This window comes from Neurospora tetraspora (assembly GCF_033439725.1).
Source record: "Neurospora tetraspora strain CBS 560.94 chromosome Unknown B0H65scaffold_2, whole genome shotgun sequence".
Taxonomy (NCBI): domain Eukaryota; kingdom Fungi; phylum Ascomycota; class Sordariomycetes; order Sordariales; family Sordariaceae; genus Neurospora; species Neurospora tetraspora.
In genome coordinates, this window is record NW_026944384.1 from 1,970,634 (window position 1) to 1,993,888 (window position 23,255).

At 53.5% G+C, this 23,255-nt stretch overlaps 12 protein-coding genes across 12 annotated transcripts; 7 read left to right on the forward strand and 5 right to left on the reverse strand.

Moving 5' to 3' along the window:
* The first annotated feature begins 88 nt into the window (after positions 1-88).
* Positions 89-3,171, forward strand: B0H65DRAFT_99605 (WD40-repeat-containing domain protein). Its single transcript, XM_062831673.1, has one exon. It carries the CDS (start codon positions 202-204, stop codon positions 2,965-2,967), a length of 2,766 nt encoding a protein of 921 aa, XP_062684111.1. The 5' UTR covers positions 89-201; the 3' UTR covers positions 2,968-3,171.
* B0H65DRAFT_99611 (kinetochore component CENP-S-domain-containing protein) lies at positions 3,172-3,979 on the reverse strand. The gene is made up of 3 exons (XM_062831674.1): positions 3,788-3,979; positions 3,609-3,732; positions 3,172-3,557 (listed from the first exon to the last, which is right to left on the reverse strand). Exons 1-3 carry the CDS (start codon positions 3,818-3,820, stop codon positions 3,376-3,378), a joined length of 339 nt encoding a protein of 112 aa, XP_062684112.1. The 5' UTR covers positions 3,821-3,979; the 3' UTR covers positions 3,172-3,375.
* Positions 3,980-4,063: 84 nt separating this feature from the next.
* B0H65DRAFT_456014 (protein trafficking Pga2) lies at positions 4,064-5,068 on the forward strand. The gene is made up of 2 exons (XM_062826265.1): positions 4,064-4,522; positions 4,604-5,068. Exons 1-2 carry the CDS (start codon positions 4,402-4,404, stop codon positions 4,933-4,935), a joined length of 453 nt encoding a protein of 150 aa, XP_062684113.1. The 5' UTR covers positions 4,064-4,401; the 3' UTR covers positions 4,936-5,068.
* Positions 5,069-5,226: 158 nt separating this feature from the next.
* Positions 5,227-6,469, forward strand: B0H65DRAFT_456015 (uncharacterized protein). Its single transcript, XM_062826266.1, has 2 exons — positions 5,227-5,597; positions 5,661-6,469. The coding sequence occupies exons 1-2, from the start codon at positions 5,549-5,551 to the stop codon at positions 6,182-6,184; spliced, it is 573 nt and encodes a 190-aa protein (XP_062684114.1). The 5' UTR covers positions 5,227-5,548; the 3' UTR covers positions 6,185-6,469.
* On the reverse strand, positions 6,470-8,665 carry B0H65DRAFT_456018 (protein prenylyltransferase). The gene is made up of 3 exons (XM_062826267.1): positions 8,540-8,665; positions 7,721-8,416; positions 6,470-7,645 (listed from the first exon to the last, which is right to left on the reverse strand). Exons 1-3 carry the CDS (start codon positions 8,583-8,585, stop codon positions 6,699-6,701), a joined length of 1,689 nt encoding a protein of 562 aa, XP_062684115.1. The 5' UTR covers positions 8,586-8,665; the 3' UTR covers positions 6,470-6,698.
* A 321-nt stretch (positions 8,666-8,986) lies between these two features.
* Positions 8,987-11,090, reverse strand: B0H65DRAFT_99636 (ribosomal protein S5 domain 2-type protein). The gene is made up of 2 exons (XM_062831675.1): positions 10,581-11,090; positions 8,987-10,494 (listed from the first exon to the last, which is right to left on the reverse strand). Exons 1-2 carry the CDS (start codon positions 10,878-10,880, stop codon positions 9,208-9,210), a joined length of 1,587 nt encoding a protein of 528 aa, XP_062684116.1. The 5' UTR covers positions 10,881-11,090; the 3' UTR covers positions 8,987-9,207.
* A 1,527-nt stretch (positions 11,091-12,617) lies between these two features.
* Positions 12,618-13,709, forward strand: B0H65DRAFT_99880 (uncharacterized protein). The gene has a single exon (XM_062831676.1). The coding sequence runs from the start codon at positions 12,808-12,810 to the stop codon at positions 13,507-13,509; it is 702 nt and encodes a 233-aa protein (XP_062684117.1). The 5' UTR covers positions 12,618-12,807; the 3' UTR covers positions 13,510-13,709.
* A 138-nt stretch (positions 13,710-13,847) lies between these two features.
* B0H65DRAFT_545912 (putative ribosomal protein L38) lies at positions 13,848-14,347 on the reverse strand (the record flags this gene model as incomplete). The annotated part of the gene is made up of 4 exons (XM_062829412.1): positions 13,848-13,897; positions 13,999-14,127; positions 14,210-14,243; positions 14,318-14,347. 4 exons carry the CDS (start codon positions 14,345-14,347, stop codon positions 13,848-13,850), a joined length of 243 nt encoding a protein of 80 aa, XP_062684118.1.
* Positions 14,348-14,972: 625 nt separating this feature from the next.
* B0H65DRAFT_456028 (uncharacterized protein) lies at positions 14,973-15,786 on the forward strand. Its single transcript, XM_062826268.1, has 3 exons — positions 14,973-15,088; positions 15,146-15,279; positions 15,352-15,786. The coding sequence occupies exons 1-3, from the start codon at positions 15,037-15,039 to the stop codon at positions 15,433-15,435; spliced, it is 270 nt and encodes an 89-aa protein (XP_062684119.1). The 5' UTR covers positions 14,973-15,036; the 3' UTR covers positions 15,436-15,786.
* Positions 15,787-15,945: 159 nt separating this feature from the next.
* B0H65DRAFT_456031 (peptidase family M48-domain-containing protein) lies at positions 15,946-17,875 on the forward strand. Its single transcript, XM_062826269.1, has 3 exons — positions 15,946-16,383; positions 16,444-17,190; positions 17,256-17,875. The coding sequence occupies exons 1-3, from the start codon at positions 16,180-16,182 to the stop codon at positions 17,697-17,699; spliced, it is 1,395 nt and encodes a 464-aa protein (XP_062684120.1). The 5' UTR covers positions 15,946-16,179; the 3' UTR covers positions 17,700-17,875.
* Positions 17,876-18,030: 155 nt separating this feature from the next.
* B0H65DRAFT_586179 (uncharacterized protein) lies at positions 18,031-18,887 on the forward strand. Its single transcript, XM_062830946.1, has 2 exons — positions 18,031-18,341; positions 18,430-18,887. The coding sequence occupies exons 1-2, from the start codon at positions 18,268-18,270 to the stop codon at positions 18,776-18,778; spliced, it is 423 nt and encodes a 140-aa protein (XP_062684121.1). The 5' UTR covers positions 18,031-18,267; the 3' UTR covers positions 18,779-18,887.
* A 1,032-nt stretch (positions 18,888-19,919) lies between these two features.
* B0H65DRAFT_456036 (putative triacylglycerol lipase precursor) lies at positions 19,920-21,583 on the reverse strand. The gene is made up of 4 exons (XM_062826270.1): positions 21,181-21,583; positions 20,956-21,118; positions 20,795-20,899; positions 19,920-20,730 (listed from the first exon to the last, which is right to left on the reverse strand). The coding sequence occupies exons 1-4, from the start codon at positions 21,263-21,265 to the stop codon at positions 20,043-20,045; spliced, it is 1,041 nt and encodes a 346-aa protein (XP_062684122.1). The 5' UTR covers positions 21,266-21,583; the 3' UTR covers positions 19,920-20,042.
* Positions 21,584-23,255: the final 1,672 nt, after the last annotated feature.

Sequence of the window (23,255 nt, forward strand, 5' to 3'; positions counted from 1 at the left end):
CGTCACTGGTTACAGGGGCTAGAGCTGCATTGCGCTAAGATAACCTTATTTCTTGGCCTTATCAGCGGGCGGCAGGCATCGACCGCGAAAAGTTTTTGGGATTGGGGACTTTGCAGTGTACCTTCTACAGCAGAATCCAAAGGCGGCGGCGCGCAATCGCAACCCATTTAATCCACTTGTACAGCCAGACACTCCTTCACAATGGCGTACAGGCAAACCACCACCAAGACGACCTTCGAGGTCAACAATGTCATTCAGCCCATCTTCACAGGAGGTTCCGTCGCCCTCGACAATGGCGCTAGGATCCTCGCGACCACCCTCGGCGAGCAGGCCGTCCTCACAGAGCTCAACACCGGCAAGCAGCTTGCCGAGATCGAGGGCGATGGAGAGCCCATCTCGACCCTCACCATCACCCCTTCGGCCTCCCACCTGATCGTCTGCTCTCGTTCTCTTACTATGCGCATATACTCCCTGAAGGTTTCACCAGATTACGATTCCATCGAAGCGACGCTTGTACGCACCACGAAGCCCCACGCCACCCCCGTCGTTGTTCTCGCGGTCGACCGAACCAGCACCCTCCTCGCCACCGGTGCTGCCGACGGCGCCATCAAGATCTGGGACATTGTCGGCGGATACGTCACCCACACCGTTAGCGGCCCGAGTGTCCTTATTTCTGCCCTCCACTTCTTCGAGATTGCCGCGCTCGAGGACCAAGCCAGCAACAAGAACAAGAAGAACAGGCGAAAGAGCACAGCGGATGAGGAGCAAGCTCAGGATGACAGCGTCGCTTCCAAGTTCCGTCTTGCCTACGGCACACAGGACGGCAAGATCCGTATATTCGATCTCAGCAAACGCAAGACCTACCCCGTTTACGCCGACCCGAATTCGAGGAGAGAAGCGCACGAGTCCAACGTACAGAGCCTTGACTACTCGCCAGAACTACATGCCCTTCTCAGCGGCAGCAGAGATAAGACGATGACAGTATGGCTATGGAAGGAGGGAGCTTGGAGGGGAACACCCATGTTGCGCCACGAGGGCGTCGAAGCTGTTGGCTTCCTTAACAACGGAAGCTTGATGTATTCGGCTGGCACGAGTGGTCTCCTGAGGCTATGGGACACAACCACACACCAAGAGATCACAGCAAAGCAAGACGCCAAGTCGGAAGCCGAGTCGATAGTGTCAGCCTTTGCTCTTCCCCACAAGAACCTCGTTGTTTGCGCCCTGTCCGACTTCACCCTCGCCCTCTACCGTACACCTTCGGCCGCCGATGCCATGAAAAAGTCGACGAAGCCCCTGGAGCCGTTCAGGCGCATTTCGGGAACACACGACGAAATCCTCGACCTTGTTTACCTTTTGCCCGATCAGTCTCTCATGGCTCTTGCGACCAACTCCGAAGATATCAGACTCGTTTCTGTGGCGGATAAGCAGCCCCAGCTGGGCGACGAGGAGGAGGGTGCGGCATACTTTGGTCATGACGTAGCTCTGCTAAAGGGGCACGAAGATATTGTCATGTCTCTCGATGTTGACTGGTCTGGCCACTGGGTTGCTAGTGGTGCCAAGGATAACACAGCTCGCCTCTGGAGGGTCGACCCAGCCAACAACTCCTTCGAGTGCTATGCAGTCTTCACCGGTCACATCGAGTCCGTTGGCGCTGTCGCACTCCCCAAGACCGTACCCCCCGAGAACTCGGAGGCATTCAAGAACCCTCTCGACCACCCACCCGCATTCCTCATCTCCGGTTCTCAGGATCGGTTCGTCCAGAAGCGCGACATTCCCCGAACATCACAAAAGGGAGCTGTCTCGACCAGTCTCCGTCGCTTAGCCCACGAAAAGGATATTAACGCCCTCGACATTAGCCCCAACGGGAAGCTTTTTGCCTCGGCATCACAAGACAAGACGGTCAAGATCTGGGATTCTGCAACACTAGAAGTCGTGGGTATCCTCAAGGGTCACCGCAGGGGTGTCTGGACTGTTCGGTTCGCGCCTCAGGGCATGCCCGCCATCCAAGGCGAGACCGGCACAGCCGTTTCCGGTAAGGGTGTCATCTTGACCGGTTCCGGTGACAAGACTATCAAGCTCTGGAACCTCTCCGACTACACCTGTCTGCGCACCTTCGAGGGCCACTCCCACAACGTCCTCAAGGTTGTCTGGCTGCGCCTTCCCAAGGCCGCTGACGGTGAAGATGAGGCTGCTGCCGCCGCCACCAAGGCCAAGCAGCGCATTCAGTTCGCCTCTGCGGGCGCCGACTCCCTCGTCAAGGTATGGGACGCCAACCTGGGCGAGACCGAGTGCACGCTCGACAACCACGAAGACCGTCTCTGGACGCTCACCGTGCACCCCAAGACCAACATGCTTGTGTCTGGTGGTTCCGACTCCCGCGTGACCTTCTGGAAGGATACCACTGCTGAGAGCCATGCCGCCGCCTCCTCGGCCGCCCTCAAGCTCGTCGAGCAGGAGCAGCAGCTCGAGAACTACATCCACGCCGGCGCCTACCGTGATGCCATCATCTTGGCGCTGCAGCTCAACCACCCCGGTCGTCTGCTGGGCATCTTCACCAACGTGGTCACCACTAACGCTCCCGAAGAGGGCTCTCTCTCCGGTATCAAGGCTGTCGATCAGGTGCTTGGTAACCTCTCCGACGAGCAGATCTTCCTTCTCCTCCTGAGGTTGCGCGACTGGAACACCAACGCGCGCACGGCGCCCGTGGCGCAGCGCATCCTCTGGGCGCTCGTCAGGCTCTACCCTGCCAACAAGTTCTCCAACCTGTCGGTCAAGGGCGCGAGGGGACAGAAGAGTCTGAAGGAGGTCCTCAACGCGTTGAGGGTATATACCGAGAGGCACTATAAGCGCACGGAAGAGCTGGTGGATGAGAGTTATCTTGTCGAGTATACGTTGCAGGAGATGGATAGTCTGGCGCCGCCGGCGATTGAGGAGAGGGATGGGGATTTGGTTATGGCTGATGCGTAGATTTTTGTTTTGAAATTTTTGAAAGCATAAAGAACGGTTGGGAAAAGTAGCAGTAGAGCTTTTTTTGATAAGGGATGAAATAATGTGATACCAAGTTTGAAACACATACACGTATAGACCGAAGAATGCAGTCTAGTCTGCCGATTGTCCTGTTGTCAATGAAGTTTTGTCTCTCTTTCAGAAGCCCATACCTAAATCTCTCTGTTCACTCGCCAAGGGTATCAATGCTGCGTGTGTAGTCTCGGCCGTATACGATGCTGGCCCTCTGCTCTGGTAATCCTCCACCTTATATCACCATCGTCATGGTTTACTCACCCTGCCTCAAGCAACCACTGAAGATTCGAAGACTTCTTCCTCGCCCAATCCGAAGACTGATATCGTGCTGTCTGTAATGGCGGCCTCTTTAAACTATTTCTTTTTCCCAGCCCTCGTCTTCTCCTTGGCCTTAGCAGCCTTGAGACGGTCGACGCAGTCCTTGATCACAGACTGAAGGTCACTGTTCCGCCTAGCAAGCAGAAGCACGTCATCTGTGGTGACGGTGGTGCGCCCAGCATGTTGGCTGAAGGTTTCCAAATCGATGGCGACGTTTTCTGATGCCCACAGGTTAGCAACAAAACAACTTGCGCTGAGAGGAGACGTACCAATCTGAGTCCACACAAGCTCGGTAAGAGCTCCGATGAACTGAGGAGTGGCATTCATGTTGCGACGGAGCGACTCATCGTCGACCATCTTGCCTATGGCGAACCATAGGGCTGATTTGAGACGCTGTCGTTGATTAGCATTGAAAGCGAAGCTCACAGATACAAGACAGGACACCTACCTCCTGGACATCTTCACCCGAGGCGTCAGCCATTTTGAATTATGTAAGTGACAACTTACACACACTCAAAATGCACCCCCGTTCAATGATGTTCGGTCGTAAAGTGGATTACGTAATGCGGCTCTAGTCCCACTGAGTGCCTGCCAAGAGGCGCGCTCGGTGGGGCATTGGGGGTGCCCTTCGGCGCTGGTGGGGCCCCCGAAGTTGATGTAACCTGTACGTACGTGCCGTCGGCGTCCCGAGTGGACGTTTCTCGCGCAGATGGATTATGGAGCACACCAGCCCGCCGCAAGTTCGCAAGTGCAGGTGCCGGGCAGTTCAACACTTTTTTCTCCCTTCTCCTTTTCACAACAACTCTAGACTCCTTCTTCTCTTTTTTTAATTACTCCGGCAACCTCGGGATCCTTCTTTATAATACTTCCTCAAACTAGACTTCTTTTTCTTCGTACTTAATCAGTCGTCGGCGAAAGCTTTCCTTCCCGGCGTTTCCCAAAGACTCTACCTCTCGAGTTGTCGCAAGTACACCAAAGCCTCTCTCCACCGCCCTTTGCGCAAAGAAGCCTAAAGACACCACCACATAACAACCAAACCACGCCCGAACAAACCCGATCAAGATGGACGGAGTAGCCAATGTCATAACGGTCCTGGGTGATCGTATCTCCAACAATGTCAGGGGCACCTTCGCCAGCATGACCGCGGAGAAGTGGATTCGCCTGATCATCATTGTCGGAGCTTGTGAGTAGCATCGTTTTTCAAAAGCGCAATGTGCAAACATATTTTCAAGAAAAAACAGTAGCTAACGATGCGCCATGGCAGATGCCCTGTTGCGCCCGTACATCATCAAGCTCGGCGGAAAGGCGCAGATGAAGCAACACGAAGAAGAATCTGCCGAAGCCATTAGGGGCACCATCTCCCCCAACGAGCTGCGCGGACAAAAGGCCATGGTCCGTCTCCCTGGTGAGGACAGCGACTCGGAAGACGACGAGGCGCTAAACGGAGAGACTTCGGCGGCGGACTGGGGCAAGAAGGCCCGCAGGAGACAGCGCATGGTCATCAAGAAGCTCATCGAGGCCGAGGAGGACAGACTGCGGGAGAGCAAGGAGGAAGAGGAGGATAAGGATATCGAGGAGTTCCTACTCAAGGAGTAAAAAAAAAAGAACAGGAATCGGGTTTGGGTATGACTGACGTTGGATGAACTTATACATTAAAAAGACGGACGACGACCAACAACACAGAATAATCAAATAATAATGCATTCACGAGACAAGACAATGGATGGAGTGAGAACTCCTGCTTGCATGTGATGTGGCTAAAGAAACTGTGTTGCGAGAAAGGTGGGACCTTGCAACCTGCATTCTGCGGGTGAAGCGTGTCTCGGCATGCAGCCAAAGGGAAGGCAAAACGCCTCCAAAGGGGCCCACTTCTACGTCCTTTTAACATTCACTGACCTTCCACTTCACTTCGCAAAACCACCTTGCGCACCTCAACCTCCAAACCTCATTCTTGACGCACATCTCAAATATTGCTACCCTAGCGAAACCTACCTACAACTACCAAAGATCATCATCAGACAGCATTTTTATATATCGGTCTTCCACCAAGCGCGGACTCTTGCTTCACCACCAGCGAAGTCATCAAGACAGCTTCACCACTACCAGCGTCATCGAAGCACATCAGCGGGACTCACCAGCGAAGCGGCCTTCGCCCACCTTATTCAATACCAATCCCAACAAAGGGCCTTTTTCCACATCACAGCCCAAAATGGCTACTATCTCAAAAGACGAAGCCATCATCCGCTCCTCTGGCGAAGGTACGCCCACTCACCCAGTTTTCACCACTTCCTCACCTCACCCATTCTAACACCCCCAACCAGCCGCCCGCGCCTTCACAGACTGGTACTACACCCAACTCACCGACGGCAAGCCCATCGCCTCCGCCTACGTCAACTCCAACGCCAAGTACCTGGCCGCCTCGCACCCGCCCGCCGACATCTGCATCAACGGGCAAGTCATCGCCACGCCCGAAGAGTGGGACGCCCTCCTCGAGCAACAGCGTCTTGTCCCTTTCACCCAGCAAAAGGGCAAAGTGAAATACGAAGTCGAGGGGTTCGACGTGCACGTCATCAACAAGGATTACCGGTTCGCCGCGCCCGCGGAGATCGTGGCTGCTACCGACCCAAAATTGATGCAGAGGACGGAGGATGCGAGGTTGATGATGGTTGTTACTGTGGCTGGGAGTGTGACGTTTGGGGCGGGGGGGAAAGAGAAGGGCACGCCGCCGAAGCAGCATTTTTCGGATGTTTTTGTTTTGGTGCCCAATTGGGATTATGTGACGAGGCCCAAGTTTAAGGGGCATAAGAGGTATTTGGTTGCTAGTCATACTTATAGGGCGTACTAGGTGGTACGACTCTGAGGGATAAGAGGTGACTGAAAGCAACGTGGGGATGTGGTAAGCGGTGGTAAGCGGAGGGAGGAGAGGGAAGGGAAGCAAAAGGGGAATTAGAAGGGATATATCAAAGGGTTTGCTTCACTGGATTTCCAGATCAGCAAAGTGCTTGCTTCAGCGTTTAGCTTATGGATTTGGCGTCAGGGACGGAAAAGAGAAGGATCTGACATGGTTTGATGATAACTCGAAGCGGAGCATGTGGGAAGCTGATACCACGAAATACACATCATACTTCGAAAAGCCATCAAGAATGATACTCACTACAAATTGTTCTACAGCACAACTACCAAAGCGAACCGCTTGGGAATTCTCTCCCGAATAATCCAAACTACCCGATGCCCTTTAACCATATGCTCGCTACTGAGCTACTACCCTATAACTGCTTTCACTACTGTAGTCCGAACTGTCCGGCCAAGATCATTTGTTTCTTGAATGCAATCCAATCCTCCAAACCCAACATGGCCTCCTACGCCGCCGCAACCTCCTCACCACCCTTCTCAGCCTCTCCAACCGCAACCGCCTTCTCCTTCTCAGTCTGTGTCAAACACTTCCTCCTCCACTCCCAATACCCCCCACGAATCCTATCCCACTTCTCCGCCAATCTCCTCAAGCACAAATCCGCCTTATCACTATCCCACTTCTCCGCATAAATTTCCGCCAACAAATCCAACGCATGCGTGCTCTTTACGTCTTCCTCCTCCTCCCCTTCGCCCAACTTCACCACAAACTCCTCCACAAACCCCTGCACGCTCGCCAGGTGCTGCCTGCCCTTGACCAACACGCCCCGCATATAATTCCACGGGCTCTGGTTCTGCGGCGCCAGGTACACCTTGTTCTGGGCATACTTCACCTCTCTGTCCACAAGCTCCTGGGGTACCCTTTCATCCTTCTCCGTCGCCCCCTTCCCCGGCGTTGCGTACTTGGGGTTCGAAAACACGATGAAAAACCGGTGCGACCAAGCCGAGTTGTTGCGCACGTCCTCGTCGATCAGCTGCTCAATCGATTTGAGTTCTTCCTCGTCCTCCCACATCCCCAGCTTGCCCACCAGCCACGAGCGGTACGACCAGACGTGATAGTTCTTGGTGTCTTCGGACAGGATGGCGATGAGGAAGTCACGCTCTTGTTTGGCGAATTGCGCGAGAGCGTCGGGGTCGGAAGAGATGGTGGGGTAATAATGTTCGACGAGCAGGTGGCGGTGGTGCCAGATTTGGTAGTTCTTGAGGTTGGCGAGCGCGACTTCGTTGAGCCACTCGATCTCGTCGGGGATGGATAGACCCAAAGCGAAGATGTTGGCGGCGCGGTAGAGCCAGACGGTGTAGTGGGCGGGGTTCATGGAGATGATGTGTTCGGTTAGGCGCAGGCAGCGCGGGGAGTACTCCTTTGTGGTCATGACGGCGCGGAGGTAGGACATGGCTGTTGGGGAGTTATGTTAGCTTTGGTCATGATGACTTGAAGGAGAGGGAAAGAAAGTGTGCAGTGGTAACATACCCTCAGCATACTCAGCCGGATAAGCAATCGCCGCCAGCGCGCCCTCAGGCTCCTCATGTGGAATAGGCACCACATCCTCCCACTCCACGCTCCCAGCCAGCTTCCCCGTGATCTCGCCGTACAGTTCCTTCTTGAGCGCAGCCATCTTGCTTCGTCGGACCTTTTCTTCGTCGATCTCTCGTTCCGTAACAATAATCTCCCGTCCGGACCTTGCGTCGACAAACCCTCTCTTCTCGCGCTCGACGTTCTCCCGGAATACTCTACTCGACACTTGGAGCGCTGTCAAGGCGATCCGCTTCCTGAATCGCTCGTCGAACCGCTCGATCGTGTAGCTGCCGACGTCGTGGCCGTTCCGGTCGGTGCCCCAGGTGATATGGGGTTCGGGCTTGTGCTTGAGTCCGCGGACGATCGAGTTGGTCCCGTTGATGGTCCACCAGATCTCCTTGGACGCTTTAGGGCCGAGGAGGCGTGAGCGGCTGGCTGCGGGTAGGCGGTTGGTCAGGTGGAGGAGCTGGTCGCAGATCCAACCTTTCTGGTCTTCTTTGGAGAGTTTGCTGAGTCCTTGCTGTCGACGGGCAGCTTCGAATGGACGGGTCTTTTCGTAACGCTGTTGACTACGTTCGAGTACGGTGGTAGGTTCTGATGGTTGCGATGCTGTTTGGCTAGTAATGGTGGTGGGATTGGTGGTTGTAGTCGCTGGAGCTTTGACCCCGGTTAGCTACCCTTCCAAGTATTGTACCGAACGGACAAGCTGCAAACAGAACAGAGTGAAAAGACAAACAGGATCTTTCGAGGTCGAAGATACGAAAAGAAACTAACTTTCGGTTGCTTTGGGCTTTGTGGCCGCTTTACTTTTGGGCGGCATTGTTATGAGGTGGTTGCTAAGGGGGAAATGGTGGGGTCTTAAAGCGGAACGGGGACCTTGCTGAACGCATTGATTTGCGGTCGTCGGATTGTGATAAGATACAAACAAAGTGACGAAGTGGAAGCCAGTGGCGCATCGAACAAAACAATCGCAACTTCCAAGCAGCACAATGCTTAACATGCACGGGATATCATGATCTCCATGGTAACCGCAAACATCGCTTGCTGTCTGCCTTTTTTCTTCTCTTGACTATTCCTTCTACTTATCCCAAAAGGTGCCCCTGAAGAGGTAAGTACCTTGTTACTTCCCGTCACTTCACCTCCTCATCACCACCTAGCAACTCCCTCACATTGGCCCCAAACAATTCTCTAGTATATACACCTTATTAAATAGGTAATACTCATTACGTAGTAATCTTCCACCTTCCCGCCCAGCAAGAATACCTAGAACGCGATATGTACAACTGAAGTGAGGAAGTCTATTAGGGGATTTTGCCTCCTGCCAGCTTCTTTTAGGTATCGTGGGGAGAGAGACCCTCAACACCATGCCCTGTCTGTCATCCCTTGTCTGCACACCGACATGGGATTGGGTCTCCATTAACATCCCAAATCAGCCATCCTCTTTAGTCCCGGTTCTCAACCCTCCAGAACTTCCAGCCCTCCCGCTCGCCCCGGTCACCGTGTACACCGACAAGCTTCTCAAGCGCCTCGTTACTGTCCGCGCTGAGGAACTTCTCAACGTCAATCTCCATACCGCCCACATCATCCTCATCCATTCCATTCTTCAGCACAGCCGGCCAAAGCACGCCAACACCGTCGCTACCGAGTGTGGTCTCGAACTTGGAGTACCCCTCCTCATCCAGCTGCTTCTCCAGCTTATCCAGCTTCTCGCGCGGCACTCCCGGCCGCAGCAGCGTGATAGAGCATCCGCCACCGCCCGCACCAGTGAGTTTCGTCCACCCGATACCCTCATGATCCACCAGCTCGCGCACGCGCTCCAAACGAGGGTGTGACACGCCCAGTGACACCAGCAGGCCGTGGTTGATAGTCATCATCTCGCCCACCTTGCTCAGGCTCTCCTCGTCCTCCGTGTTGAAGCCTTGCTCCTCGATCAGCTGCGCAGAGCTCTGCGTGACCTGGTCGATGGCGGTCAGGATCGTGCCCACCAGCTGCGGGTGCTTCTTCTTTAGCGTTGCCACCTTGGCGACCTCGTGCGCTGTTGACTTGGCTTGCCTGGTGTCCACGAGGAGTAGCGGGAGCTTGGGGAAGTCCCACAGGGGGCGCACAGCGGGAGGCTGGTTGTAGTCTGTCCGTTGGAAGACGACCGCCTTGCCCTGTGTTGATACTGTGTTGTCCACACCTGAGGGGTTACCGTGGATGAACATCTCGTAGACAAATGCCCAGCGGTTGATGCGCTCGATTTGTAGCCTGGCCTCCTCGGGAGGTTGATCGGGGTGAGGACCGGACAGTGTCCGGAGTTGGAGCAGGAGCGCTGCCGACAAGCAGACGGCGATGGTCGCGCTGCTGCCCAAGCCGGCTCCGATGGGGATCGTCGAGCGCAATGTGTACTGGCAGCCGGGGAACGACTGCGAGCCGAGGGAGAGGAACATGTAGAGGAAGGAGCCGGCCGAGTTCTGGTGTACCTTGCGGATGTCGGCGGGCTTGTCTATCGAGACATCGGTGAGGAAGGGCTGTACGGCGTCAAAGAGTTCTTGGTCGATCTCGGTGACGAGGCTGTAGTAGTACTTCTTTTTCCCTGGTTGCTGGAAGATCTTCCATGGGAGCTCGTCGATATTCCACGAATGATTGAAGTCGATGTCGGGGAATTTCAGCGTTACAGTTCTCTTAGACTTGGAAAGCGTATTGACGAGCAGATAAGATCGCAGCGAGATGGCGGCAGCAATCGCAGCCTGGCGAAGAGAAACAACTGTTAGCCTCTGATAACTATTCCCCCCTTTTCCAGCACCCTTATGACCTATGCGCCCGCACAACATACCTTGCCGTGAACGACTGCGTGCTCTCCAAACACAATGACCTTTCCTGGTGCCGAGACCATGAAGGTCGGCATCATAGGACTGGACTTTTTGCGCTCCATCTTCTTTCGTATGGGTGTTATTGTGCCGTTGGTAGGAGAGCCCCCGTTGACGGAGCTGCTGGCGCCTTCTTGGATGGTCACTCTAAGACCATTGCTGGTGTTTTCGTTGACGGCTTCGCTCGCATCACCGTTTATGTGTTGGCCTCCCTGATCGGACTCGGAATGGAATCCACTGACTCGGTTGGTTTCTTGCTCCGCCATGGTTAGATAGTTTTCTTTGTGTGTATGTTGCACGTAATCGACCCGAGCGTCCCTCGGTAAACGCCAACAATGCTAAGCGGGAGGGGTCCTTCGAAGAGGGGCTATATGTACAGATCCGGCGCAACTGGTTGAACCGTGGAATCGCCAACAGTATGATGGCTGAGTACTAGTTCACGTTGAGATAGAACTGTGCCGTGGTGCTGATGTGATGAAAGGCGCGTCGGCGTGGCCGTGGATCAGCAATAAAGGCAACCGAAGCTGCCTAGATAGGTAGAGATATGTGAGATATTGGAGTCCTAAAGGAATGGCCCAAAGCAACTGAGGGTATCGCGGCGTAGCCAAGGTGGTGAAGCAAGCGGGCGAGACGGGGTTGTTGATATACTGCCGATCTTTTTCTTGCTTGTGGTCTGCAAGGTCCAGATGACGGATATTATGCGGAGGCTGCGAACGAGTGCGATTGGTGTTCCTGATACGCCAGACGACCACGAGTTACACAAGGTGACAAGCCCCAGGGTGTTTGCGATGCAAATAATCTTGCAGACGTGCCGTGTTGAGGTTGCGCAAAGTGACAGAGTTCGAGGGCGGCAGGCGCTGTCAATTGGTGTTGATTTGGGTTGATTGGGTGCCGAGGGGTGCCAACTTGCGATTGCAGCAACTGCGGGCGGAGGTAAGAAAGGGGCCCCGTTACGTGGGGAAAGGGGGTCCGGAGTCACTTTTATGTGCCCAGAAGAAGGTCGGTGGGCTCTAGATATCTCCCTTTTTTTCCTATTCTACGCCAACGATGCTTGATGCGATTCTTCTTTTTCCTGCTGTCCGCTACAACCGAAGCTATCTACGCCTAATCAAACTCTTTGTCATTGGAAAGTTCAGCCCGCACGCCGAAGCCGTTACTTGCCATGCAGAAAAGGGGTTGTCATCATGGACTTTTATTGACAGGGGGCCTTTTAGCTCTGGATTTCCTTCTCAAAGCCGCTGATTGGCGCTTTCCGGCTTCTCGACACAACGCTATTTAGCTTCCGGTGAACTGGACAACGCCTCGAACAGGGAGGGGGAAGCATCGGGAGCTCAGGACAAGGGGAGCTTCTGCTCCTCAGGCTCCCCACTCAACTGACAACTGCCCCATTGTCAGTCGAGTCTGGACTGCAGCAGGCGAAGCGTGGCATCACCCAGGATTTCTCTTGGTTGCAGGATAAACACCAGGATCGTGGAACGAACCTTTGCCGTTTTCCAACTGCCCTAGACCTAGGGCTAGACCACGCTTGTCGAGGCTTTGAAATCCAATCGACGTACGTCAGGTGGTCACTTGAACTTTACCTGTCTCGCTGGTTTGTTCAGCTCGTTCCTGACTATGCTCTAGGGTAATGGACGAGAGTTTCATTAGTGGTTTCGACGTGTTTGTCCAAGTGCATACATGAGTTGGCAATATGCACCGAAACCCGAAGACTTTGGCGAGTGCCCGATTTACAAAATCGTAGTGCCATTTTGCCGAGAACTCGTCATACATTTACGACACCAGCAAGGATCTTGTTGAGACTGTTCAGAGAGTCTCGAGAACACATCATCGCATCCAATCTTTCCAGCAGTGTTTCTGCTTATAGGATCTAGTCTCAGGTGACGGCCGGCATGGCCTCCATTGACGTTGAGCCCCAGGGCATCATAATGATTATGTTCTTGGGGAACTGATGACATGGATGGCAGATTCCTGGAACAGGTGCATGTAGTCCATGGAACCCCTCAACTGTGCCGTGTGAGATTACGGATTCCGAGGGTAGCCTAATTTGCGTATGCTGTTGTCCTGAGTGAGTCCAAGTGAACTTCAACCACCACACATACAAGTTGTATATGGACTCTAGTTTTGCTGCATTGTGAAGCATTCAAGCCGTCAAGCTCGCATCCTGGCTCTACTGACGAAGGGCATATCTCAACAATGACCGTCACCGAGATTGCCATCCTCCGCGTTCACACCGGGGTCACCGACTCTACCCTACGAGACAACCTCAGCGGGGCCATCACTGTCCAAGACGCATGGCACGCCCGCGCCTTTCCCGACCGCCCCTCTTCCGCCTCGGCACGGGCCGTGGCTAGTTTCCGGGGGATCGACGATGAGACGCAGATACTCCTCACTACGAGCTGGGGCTCCGTAGAGGAACATTGGGCATGGATCCTCAGCGACGATAACAAGCAGCAGATGGAGGGTACAAACCTGACCAATATCATCGCAAACGAAGGGCCGCCCAACCAGCCTGGTGGACTCGTCCTTTTCCACTTGGATACGGACATCTTTGGTAGTAGCCATGCCGCCACCAGCAAAGACACGATTGCGCTCCTCCATAGCCCGGTCATCAGTGTTGAACAATTCTCTGTCGATACCGAAAAGAAGGAGAGCTTTGCCGCCACGCTCGAGAAGGTGAGGGCCAGCATGGAAAAGGTCGTACATCCTCACTTGGTCAGAAGCGGGCGCAGTGTCGATCGCGAGGCGGAGGGTGAGGAGTTCGTGTTGGTTTCCGGGTGGTCCTGTGTCGAAAGTCATACGCAACAGTTTGCTGCGTCGTCCGAGTCTTTCCTGTACAGTCAGATTGCTGGTATCGCTTCGTCGGTGGAAACACGGCACTACAGACGGTTCCTGTAGTGCCCTCTCTGTCACTCAGACACTTGGTTGGGAAAATGCGCGGTCTCGGGTCCGAGAACTGGTCGCTCATGAATGTGTATTCAGACCCTCTGCAAGGGGTTGGTTTGCGGTCGCTGAGACCTTGACAACTAAATAGTCATCGCGTTTCTCCGAAGACCTGCACCTGCTCTCGCAAGTGCTCCTGTTCCCAATCCCATGAAGGTTTCCCCCGATCCGAGAACGCCGTCTTAGTTCGCGAGAATTAAATGTCCAGCACCAGAACCAGGCAGTTGAAAATCGTCATTCATTCGCTTCCCATTCGCCCAAAAGCAGCCGTCATTTCCTCATTGTCGGGAAATTTAAGCAGTCTGCTTCTTGTTGCGCTTGGCAACGTCGGCGATGGTGAGGGCTATAGTCTCGCATGTCAGTTCCATCATTCTCGCAGCTGTCCTTTTCTGCCTTGTCCATCTCTTTCTCTGGATCAGATATTCGGGGTCGGGGAGCGCGTACAAGGAGGGAGGGAAGCCTTGAGCTTCTCAGCCTTGTCGGAGTCCTTGAGAACAAGGGTGTAGAGGTACTTCTGGCAGCGGACCTTGAACTTGATCTGCTGAGTGCTCTTGTTCTTCTTGATCCGGGCGGCTGCAGGGTGAAAGCGACTCTGTTAGAATTTCGTTCGGGTTTCGCGACGGTATTTCTCGGGCAGGCCCTTGGCCAAACATACCGGAAGCGTCCTTGCGCCGGCAGATCTCGATGAACTATTATTGAAATCAAAGTCAGCAAAGCAAGCCCAATTGCAGCACGCATGCACAAATTCAGCATGACGACGTACCTTCTTGATATCTCCGATTTCCTGAGGCATTTTGGCGGCTTGGTGCTGGACTTCCCGTACTTGTGGTGACGACGACAACGGAGTTCAGGAGCGTGGATGAATTTTAGGTACTATGGAAATAATTTTGTGTGGGTTTGGGGCCTAGGCGGTGCGAGTGGCTTGGTGGGGGTGCGTGCGGGCAATGAGCCGCTAACGCGACGCACCCTTGTTTTCGCTGTCACTTCTGCCAAATCACACATGCCGACGTTAGCGCAAGCTCCAAGTGTGGCTGATGCTGCACTTTGGTAACTGCGTTAACTTTGGCGGACACGGTGACGCAAGGAGCTCGTGTGGCGTCGACTCGTCTCATTCCAACGAACAGTCACCGTTGGACCGTCTAAAACATCTGATTGCGAAAGTTCGCCTTCAAGCTCGGTTGCAACTCGTGGAGGCCTCGAGAGGACACGATTCTAGTAGTTTGTGTACCCAGATAGTATATAATCAGAGATCAATCACGCGGTCCTACTTAGAGCTTCTTTTGTTCCAGATCAAGTGCCACCTCATCAGACAACTCAGTTAGTTTGGGCGTTAACGTTTTGCACTGCGCCTACCCCTCTTGCCTAACCACCACTTACAAGACCACCCCCTTCGAGCTACTTAAACATGCCAACGCCACTGGATAACGCATTGAGATCACGAGTGAGTACCTCATCACCACAACTCAACATACCGAAGCAATCATGCTTGTCGAATCTTTGCTGATAGTTTCCGCGAGCAAGAACGCATTTCTTGGTAAGCTTCTTATTCAACAGTCGGGCAGTCGACCGAACCTTGACTAACCCCACATAGCGTTCGCCGGCATCGTGACGGGTGCCGCCGCATGGTCTATCTGGGGAGGCGACGTCTTTCCTCAAGCCCAGGCTGACCCGAAGGGCAACCCTGAAGAGTGGACTCGCGAGGAGATGCGCACATGGCTTACACTGGTGAGTTTTCTTGTTTTGTAAAAAGCAGACGAAAAACTCGAAGCTAATGTTGGGAACTCTTATCATCTCCAGCGTAATCTTCATCCATCAGACTCAGACACCCGGGAGCAGTTACTGGAAAGGATCCAAGCGAACATGAGAATCCCAAGACAGTGAGCTGGTAGTACTGGAGGAATTGGGGGATCCCCAAAGCTCAAAAGCCCTATGATATGTTATACCCTTTGAAGAATACCTAGCATGCATTCATTTTGTCCCATGTTCTTCATGGCATTGCTATCTTCATAGCAGGCTGTGCGATGGTATCATCAGCTGGCTAGAGGACACATGCTGTTGGATCCTTTTCTCCCATCGTACTTACATACTCGTGATCCCAACCGCTGAATACAAGAGCATAAACCGGCAACCAGACAATATGACTACATACAGCCATCCGGAAATGCTCCTTGATGTCAACAGGAAACACTATTTACATTCGGGGATCCGTAGGGTGACCCGGCAACATGGAACCACCACGCTGCGCTCGCGGGGAACCTCTACGACCAGGCTTATCGATAAGACCTACTGAGTGGGGCGAGTTGCAAATTAACCCAATCAGCATGTGTAAATCATGGTGGCTGCGCCATACGTAACGGTACGTACCTGCAAGGAAGCTTCAAGCGGAACTGGGGCAAGGACAGGTTGTTGTTACTGTTTGTACCTTGCTGGCATTGTGCTTATAACCAATGCGGCGGACAATCTGACACGGTCTTTTGGCTTTCATTGTTCCAACAAACAAACATTCCATTTGCGCATTCGGCGGAGCCTCTAGTAGACACGCCCTTATTGCGCGACGATGGAGTTTCTTCAGGTACGTTCTGCGAAATCCTTCTCCTCTGACATCCAAGGGGAGCACCGGCTAACATGGCACTCTCCAAACGGCAGCGTCTCGCGAGGTTCCTCGACCGGCCTCTCTTCCCCTGGAAGAAGCTGATCATTGGCTTCTCCCTCGCCAACTACTTCATCGAAGGTTTCCTCGGATATCGTCAGTATCAGGTCCTCAAGAAGACCAAGGTCCCCAAGGTGTTGGAGCATGAGGTGTCCCAAGAGGTCTTCGACAAGAGTCAGGTACGATATCCCCCAGCTACGGACCACCAGCCAGTCACCATTTTCTGACATACGATATAGGCATACGGACGCGCCAAGGCAAAGTTCGAGTTTTTCAGCGGTATATACGGTCAAATCCAAAACATCTTGTTCTATCAGTTCGACGTCCTCCCGAAGCTATGGTCATTCGCCGGCAACCTCCTCGTTCGGTTCGCGCCAGCCCGGTTCTCCGGCGAAATCTCGCAATCTATCGTCTTCGTCCTGTCCTTCGTCGTCATCTCCCAGATTCTCTCGCTGCCGACTAGCCTCTACCACACTTTCGTCTTGGAGGAGAAGTTCGGTTTCAACAAGTCGTCTGCCAAGCTTTGGATTACCGACAAGATCAAGTCTCTCTTCTTGACCTTTGTCCTCACGCCTCCGATCCTCGCTGGCTTTTTGGCTATCGTGCAGAAGACTGGAAACCAGTTCTTCTACTATCTCTGGGTTTTTGTCGCTGGTCTCCAGGTTGTCATGATCACCATCTACCCGATCTTCATTCTGCCTCTGTTCAACAAGCTCTCTCCCCTTGAGGAGGGTGAGCTCAAGAGCAGCGTTGAGGATTTGGCCAAGAAGCTCAAGTTCCCCCTCTCCGAGTTGCACGTCATTGATGGCAGCAAGCGCAGCGCCCACAGCAACGCCTACTTCTTCGGCATGCCCTGGAAGAAGCACATTGTCATCTACGATACCTTGATCGAAAAGAGCGAGACCCAGGAGGTTGTTGCCGTTCTTGCACACGAGTTGGGTCACTGGAAGTTGGGTCATACCACTAGCCTCTTTGGCATCTCCCAGGTAAGCTATTGCTCCTTTGTTGCCGTTTCCTCTGTTTGCCATGAAATGTTACTAACAATGACCAGGCCCACTTCTTCGCCATTTTCTCCCTCTTCTCCGTTTTCATCAACAACAACTCGCTTTATGCCGACTTTGGCTTCCACACGGTGCACCCTATCATCGTTGGATTCCTTCTCTTCTCGGACGTCCTTGGCCCTACCGATACCCTTATCAAGCTCGGCATGAACGTTCTCAGCCGCAAGTTCGAGTTCCAGGCCGATGAGTTCGCCAACGAGCTTGGCTACAACGCCGAGCTCGCTCGCTCCTTGATCAAGCTCCAGATCCAGAACCTTAGCACCATGGATGCTGACTGGCTGTTCGCCACCTACCACTTCTCGCACCCCATTTTGACCGAGAGACTGAAGGCTCTCAACTGGCAGTCCACTGGAAAGGTGGAGGTCAAGGAGAAGGGTAAAGAGGGTGATGAGAAGACTGATGTTGCTACTGCCACTGGGCGGGATGAGCTCTAAGTCGGGGTAGGATGATAGAAATGAGAAAGTGGAGGAGGAATTGAAAATCAAGCTGGGATGTGTGTGATCACAAGTTGAAGGAAAATCAGCGCCCTTGATGAAAGAGTACCCCACTCTATATTGCTTTTGAATTATCATTTTGATAGAGAATCTAGAAAGAAATCTGTTTTCCATTACTGAACAGGACGAAGTCCGTCAACCTTGAACCTGAATCTTTTTATGCTGTTGGTCGTCGAATTTGGAATTTGTTGATGTTGAGTGCTACAAACTTGCGAAGCTGTGATGGTTGCGGCTTAACACATACAGAACCCTAACCCTTGGCTATGTTCTATAGCAGCTGGCAACCGGGTGCAAAAAGCTCTCCCCGGACCCCGGCCGATCAATCGAACTTTGGACGGAGCCGATCCAGCAACCGCGCCCGCTCGTCGCGAACCACTCCATAGGATCCCGAAACGCTTGTGTTCGTCCCGGCGCATTCGGCCTCGCCCGGTCCTATTTCCACCCCCGCAATTCTTCGACGTCAACCACCACCACCGACCACCATCGGCGACAACCACATCCCGCCAAGATGTCCAGAATTTTCTCGTCGGCCCTCCAGGCCGCTTTCAAGCCGAGCGCTTTCCTCCCCAAGACTGCCACTCGGTACGCTACACTGCCCTCCATCCTCCCCACCCTGATGCCAAAACATAAGGTTAAACAGTAACTAACCCGTGCCACTCCAACAAAACAGCTCATTCTCCATCCTCCCCTCCCTCCGTCCCACCACCTTTTCTAGTCCCATCTTCCGCGCCCCCAACGCCATCACCGCACCCTCGGCCTCCTCTCCCACTACCACCGCTACGGTCGGCATCGACGGCGAAGTCCTCGACCTCCTCTCCGCCTCCTCCCTTGTTTCGAGTCATCCGGCGCTTAGCGGGTTGGGCTCCCAGATCCGCTGCGGCCCGCGCCCGACGATGAGCGGCGCGACGAGGCTGGTGCAGAAGCGCAGACACGGGTTCCTGAGCAGGGTCAAGACGAAGAATGGGCAGAAGACGTTGAAGAGGAGGCAGGCCAAGGGGAGGTTGAGGTTGAGTGCTTAGGCGTGGTTGACTTGAGCTGGGACGCATTGATTGAAATGTTGGGGGGGAGGGGGAGAAAGGGACCAAGTGAGTAGAGAGGGAAGAGGGAATGAAGGGAGGAAGTAAGGGGAAAGGGAGGGAAGTGAAGGGGGCCAAAGAGGAGAAAGAATCGAAACTCGTCCATCCGTCCGTCCCTCCGTCCGTCCGCAGAAGCTGTTCGACCATATTTCTCTCCTGTTGGGTGGGCTCAGCTGCTACGACTCGACCGACTCTCTCGCTTGCTGGAATTCACGGACCCGGCCGCGTCTCGGAGGTAGTTATATGGGCGGGCAAGCCATGCTCTCGATCGTTCGACCTGACGCATCTACGGGGCATAGCGAGTGAAAAGCTCGCAGGCAGGAGACGGACAACATAATATCCTCGGCCGCTGAAGATACTGGGAGGGCTTGGACATACTACAGCAGCGAGGCGCAAAACGAACCGGACGAGCTCTATTGCCTGCCGTCTCATGGTCTAGGAACGGTAACCGAATCTCAGCCTTCACCTCACGCTCTTGTTTACCCCTTCCTCTCTACACATTGTATGAAGGAGAACACTTGTACATTATGAAAAATACGACCTGTTATACCCACCCATCACTCAAGGTTTCCTGCCCGCCTGATTTACAATACTTGAGAAGTATTTATCATGCACACTATGGCCGTCGCGACGGCGTTCTTGGCGCTGGTCGGCAATTTTGTTTAACTCCATCCGTTTTATATGTGCAATACGACGCGACGCGGCATGAGGGTTGACTTCAAACTTCTTTTTTTTTTTTCAGTCAAAAGGTTGTTTTACTGCCAAGTGGCGGCGATTTCACACATACACTGTCACTTCACCAAAACGTCAAAGTATCCAAGAAGGTGATTTCTCTGGGGTGTCATTGATGCTATTCTGAAGAACTATCTTCCAAGCTTCCCTGCACAAAGCACCCCTATTTTACCTTTGAGACTTGCTCAGCGGGCAGTGTCACTTTTCTACGCGGGCAGTGTCACAGTAATCGCCAACCCTAATAAATTCTAATTCGACAAGTTTAATTTAGAGATCCTATCGAGAATTACTTGCGCCAAACCACTATAACTTTACCAAAACTAATCTCGTACTAACATAAATCCAACATTACGCATTCCATCTTTATCTCAATTTCTCCTCCACCTTCTCATTTCCATACTCCTACCTCCTACCCCGACTTAGAGCTCATCCCGCCAGTAGCAACATCAGTCTTCTCATTTACTTGATGTGATTCTCACAACACCAAGGCTTTCAAGTCAGTCTCAAGATTGTTGCTCTTGACATAAGCAACATCCTCGGCAGTCCACTGCTTCACGCGAGTCTCGAGCTCCTCATCAGTGACGTTGCTAGCCGCAACGTTAGTGTCATCCCTCTTCCAACCGAAGCCGCGGCCGCCAACCAAGCAGCCGCCGATGCTCCCGAAGTAGTTAAGGTGGTCAGCGATGTTATAGCTGAGTGTGCCGGCGTTGCACTGGATGTTGGCGTATCCCTCGCAGATCTTGACCTGGCTGGTGGTGGGCTGGGTTGATTCGGTGTTGATCCACCACTCGGGGGAGGTGTGGCGGTAGTTGTCGTAGATGGGAGGGACACGGGGCACGGGGTCCGAGGCGTGGGTGACGCGGTACTCGTCGCCGGGCTGGTTGGTGACGAAGGCGACGAAGGCCTCGTTGCCGACGCGGGGCGAGCCGAAGGTGATGAGGTCGGCGGTGTAGCCGGCCTTGCGGAGGTAGGCGGCGGCGAGGGTGGCGACGGCAGCGCCGAGCGAGTGGCCGGTGACACCGATGCTGTAGTCGGGGTTGGTGGCATGGGCGGACTGGACGGCCGCGGTGACCTTGGTCGCAACCTCCTTCCAGGCGGTGTAGAAGCCGGCGTGGACGAGACAGCCGCTCACGAGGTCACAGGGGACCTGGACGAAATTTTCGCTGGATGAATGTCAGTTGGGGGGTCCTGCTGTGGTACGGGATACGGACTCGGTGTTCGACTTACTCGGCCATCCAGTTTTGGACCGAAGAGGATCCTCTGAAGGAAACAGCGATAACCTTCTTGACAGGGTCAACTGAGACAAGGCCGCGGATATCAGTGGTGTAGCCACTTTTGATTTGTTAGAAGCCGCATTATCTCGACTGGGTCTTTATGGAGTCTCTTACGTGAAAGAGGCAATAGTCACGGCCTTGTCGCCGGCGACGGTAGGGCAAACTCTGTTGGAGCAAGCGACGGGAGTGCCAGCAGCGTTGTTGCTGTTGCAATAGGCGGTGCCAGCTTGCTCAGCCCAGTAGTGGAGCTTGGAAAGCTCATCGGTGGTGACATCGGCTGGACAAGGCTGGTTAGCTTCAGGTTGACATCAAGAGATGGTGTAGGTGTTGTAGGCTTACCTCTCTTAGCCACGTTGGGGCTCGTCGAGGGCGCCGCCAGACCGGTGGCCGCCATGGCGGAAGCCAAAAACAGAGATGCCTTCATTTTGTGTTGGAGAAGTGGTTATTTCAGAGAGAAGACAAGACAGTCCACGGGATATGAGAACCAGGAGTAATACTGAACCTGTGTCTGCTGCAAGAGAGATTCGAGAAGGGAAACGGCGGACATTGTCGTGATCTTTATACTCAACACCATCACCATGCGTGCAATATGTACCCCTGACTTGCCTTGACTTGCCCACATTCTACCCTGACTTGACTTGCATTGCCATACCCCTAACTTGACTTGCCTTCCAGGTTGAGATGGCTTGCCTTGTGTGCCACGCTGGACCCAACCCACCACCCACACTGCTTAATCCCTTCTCCTCCATCCCGATGTATCGCCAACCAGGATTTTGTCTCAATTCCTCCGCAACGATCCGAAGCCCAGAACGCCGGTACGGCTTGGCCCGCTTGGCCTGCCACCCAACTTCAAAGCCGAGCCCTGGACATCGGTCAGGAGGACCTGAAATTGTAGTATCGCGCTTCACTTGGCGTATACGGTGAGATCAAGATCAACACTGATGAAGCCGGTGATCGTTCTCGGCGTGAGCCGCCAGGAACACGGCAGCTAACAGCCAAACAATGCGGAGACTAGGTAGTTTAGTCTCGCTAATTAGCACAAAGGACCGGACTTGATACACTAGACCGGGACAAGATCGTCAGCGGAGCTAACCATTGGAGAGGAAGTGGGTGCAGTACGAGAGGCACACTTCTATCAGCCAGGTCCTCAGGCGAAGCGAGAGGAAGCTGAAGGGCAAGGGGTTTTGTTTTGCTTTGTTTCTTTGCTTCTGGGAGTTTCTTTTCCATGGTCAGTTTCAGGTAGTCTGGGCAGCTTCACATGTCACAAGTTGTCAAACACCACGGCCCACCTTGTGCCGGTTCCCTGATGGGGCATGGAGGGGATCATCCTCTGGCCTTCCATACACGGACTTGGAGGCCCGGCGGTCTGGTAGTTAGCACAGCCGCTAAGTTGTATAGCTTCTGTAGGTGCGGAGGGAATGGCCAAATCTGGGGTTGAGTTGCGAGAAGGGGACCAAGGAGAGGAGGGTACAGTGAAGGCTGAAAGATGTGATAGAGGTCAAGTGATCATCTTGATACTAGTTTCGAACGTTCCCCTGTTGTTCTAAACGGTACACTAGGCCGGACTGTCCAAGAGTGTTCAAGAGGGTACCGAGACCGCAGCCACGTGCACCGTGCACCGTGAAAGATTAAGGTAACTTTGATCATCGGAGCGGGCCGTATAAGTGCAGGGGTTGACTGTCGGTAATCTGAGTATTCATGCTGGAGAACTTGGGGAAGTATACGTAATATGGTAGCGTCCGCGGCTCTAGGTTTGCGGTGTGATGAAGAACACGGTTGAGCGGCTCCGGATTCTGCATTAACGGCCGACTCGCAAGATGGATGCAAGAAGGGAAAAGATCACCACCTCAATCATTCCCTTTGGAAGAAGAAAAGATCCAACAGGACGCTGTGTAAGAAGTGCTCCTTCCTCTTCTGGTTCTTGTTCCTGTCGTTCTCTTGATATGAGTGGACAAGAGCAAGTTCGAGATGTTCCTGCAGAAGAAGGGCAACGCCTTCCGTTAAACCCCCGCAAACAACGACTGATGATTGGTGCCCCAACGAAACCCCAATGGAGGGAAATTCGGTCGAGTAAGCCGAAGAAGTTGAAGAATTCAAAGAAATCTGCTATAACAAATGTGATAAGGTATGTGTCGCCACGGTTGTTATGTGCAGATGACTGACTCAAAAGAGAAGGACGGACGGCGTCGAAGTCACGATTGCACGTTCATCTCACGCCAAGCTCCTTTGTTTTTAGTGACTGAGTGGTGTAAAAAGTCCTTACTAAGATATACTTGGGGGTTGTCGGGCGGCTTGGTTGGAGCCTTTTGTCAACCCCCTACTCATCTTTTATGAGAGGGGGTTGACAAAAGAAAAGATGAGTAGGGGGTTGAGGAAAGGTTCCACCACCGAGCCGCACCACAACCCCCAAGAAC

What these genes read in the sequence shown, in the direction of transcription:
- B0H65DRAFT_456015 (XM_062826266.1), top strand. Translation starts at nt 5,549, where the DNA reads ATGGCTACTATCTCAAAAGACGAAGCCATCATCCGCTCCTCTGGCGAA. An exon ending in CATCCGCTCCTCTGGCGAAG is followed by an intron (nt 5,598 to 5,660) that starts GTACGCCCACTC and finishes ACCCCCAACCAG; the next exon opens with CCGCCCGCGCCTTCACAGAC.
- B0H65DRAFT_586179 (XM_062830946.1), top strand. Translation starts at nt 18,268, where the DNA reads ATGTCCAGAATTTTCTCGTCGGCCCTCCAGGCCGCTTTCAAGCCGAGC. An exon ending in CTCCCCAAGACTGCCACTCG is followed by an intron (nt 18,342 to 18,429) that starts GTACGCTACACT and finishes CCAACAAAACAG; the next exon opens with CTCATTCTCCATCCTCCCCT.
- B0H65DRAFT_456031 (XM_062826269.1), top strand. Translation starts at nt 16,180, where the DNA reads ATGGCACTCTCCAAACGGCAGCGTCTCGCGAGGTTCCTCGACCGGCCT. An exon ending in AGGTCTTCGACAAGAGTCAG is followed by an intron (nt 16,384 to 16,443) that starts GTACGATATCCC and finishes CATACGATATAG; the next exon opens with GCATACGGACGCGCCAAGGC. An exon ending in GCCTCTTTGGCATCTCCCAG is followed by an intron (nt 17,191 to 17,255) that starts GTAAGCTATTGC and finishes AACAATGACCAG; the next exon opens with GCCCACTTCTTCGCCATTTT.
- B0H65DRAFT_99636 (XM_062831675.1), bottom strand. Translation starts at nt 10,880, where the DNA reads ATGGCGGAGCAAGAAACCAACCGAGTCAGTGGATTCCATTCCGAGTCC. An exon ending in ACGCAGTCGTTCACGGCAAG is followed by an intron (nt 10,495 to 10,580) that starts GTATGTTGTGCG and finishes TCTCTTCGCCAG; the next exon opens with GCTGCGATTGCTGCCGCCAT.
- B0H65DRAFT_99611 (XM_062831674.1), bottom strand. Translation starts at nt 3,820, where the DNA reads ATGGCTGACGCCTCGGGTGAAGATGTCCAGGAG. An exon ending in CGGGTGAAGATGTCCAGGAG is followed by an intron (nt 3,733 to 3,787) that starts GTAGGTGTCCTG and finishes AATCAACGACAG; the next exon opens with CGTCTCAAATCAGCCCTATG. An exon ending in GCTTGTGTGGACTCAGATTG is followed by an intron (nt 3,558 to 3,608) that starts GTACGTCTCCTC and finishes TGTGGGCATCAG; the next exon opens with AAAACGTCGCCATCGATTTG.
- B0H65DRAFT_456014 (XM_062826265.1), top strand. Translation starts at nt 4,402, where the DNA reads ATGGACGGAGTAGCCAATGTCATAACGGTCCTGGGTGATCGTATCTCC. An exon ending in GATCATCATTGTCGGAGCTT is followed by an intron (nt 4,523 to 4,603) that starts GTGAGTAGCATC and finishes GCGCCATGGCAG; the next exon opens with ATGCCCTGTTGCGCCCGTAC.
- B0H65DRAFT_99880 (XM_062831676.1), top strand. Translation starts at nt 12,808, where the DNA reads ATGACCGTCACCGAGATTGCCATCCTCCGCGTTCACACCGGGGTCACC.
- B0H65DRAFT_456036 (XM_062826270.1), bottom strand. Translation starts at nt 21,265, where the DNA reads ATGAAGGCATCTCTGTTTTTGGCTTCCGCCATGGCGGCCACCGGTCTG. An exon ending in GTGACTATTGCCTCTTTCAC is followed by an intron (nt 20,900 to 20,955) that starts GTAAGAGACTCC and finishes ACAAATCAAAAG; the next exon opens with TGGCTACACCACTGATATCC. An exon ending in GTCCAAAACTGGATGGCCGA is followed by an intron (nt 20,731 to 20,794) that starts GTAAGTCGAACA and finishes ACATTCATCCAG; the next exon opens with CGAAAATTTCGTCCAGGTCC.
- B0H65DRAFT_456018 (XM_062826267.1), bottom strand. Translation starts at nt 8,585, where the DNA reads ATGCCGCCCAAAAGTAAAGCGGCCACAAAGCCCAAAGCAACCGAAA. An exon ending in AAAGCCCAAAGCAACCGAAA is followed by an intron (nt 8,417 to 8,539) that starts GTTAGTTTCTTT and finishes TCAAAGCTCCAG; the next exon opens with CGACTACAACCACCAATCCC. An exon ending in TCCGGCTGAGTATGCTGAGG is followed by an intron (nt 7,646 to 7,720) that starts GTATGTTACCAC and finishes ACTCCCCAACAG; the next exon opens with CCATGTCCTACCTCCGCGCC.
- B0H65DRAFT_99605 (XM_062831673.1), top strand. Translation starts at nt 202, where the DNA reads ATGGCGTACAGGCAAACCACCACCAAGACGACCTTCGAGGTCAACAAT.
- B0H65DRAFT_456028 (XM_062826268.1), top strand. Translation starts at nt 15,037, where the DNA reads ATGCTTGTCGAATCTTTGCTGATAGTTTCCGCGAGCAAGAACGCATTT. An exon ending in GAGCAAGAACGCATTTCTTG is followed by an intron (nt 15,089 to 15,145) that starts GTAAGCTTCTTA and finishes AACCCCACATAG; the next exon opens with CGTTCGCCGGCATCGTGACG. An exon ending in TGCGCACATGGCTTACACTG is followed by an intron (nt 15,280 to 15,351) that starts GTGAGTTTTCTT and finishes TATCATCTCCAG; the next exon opens with CGTAATCTTCATCCATCAGA.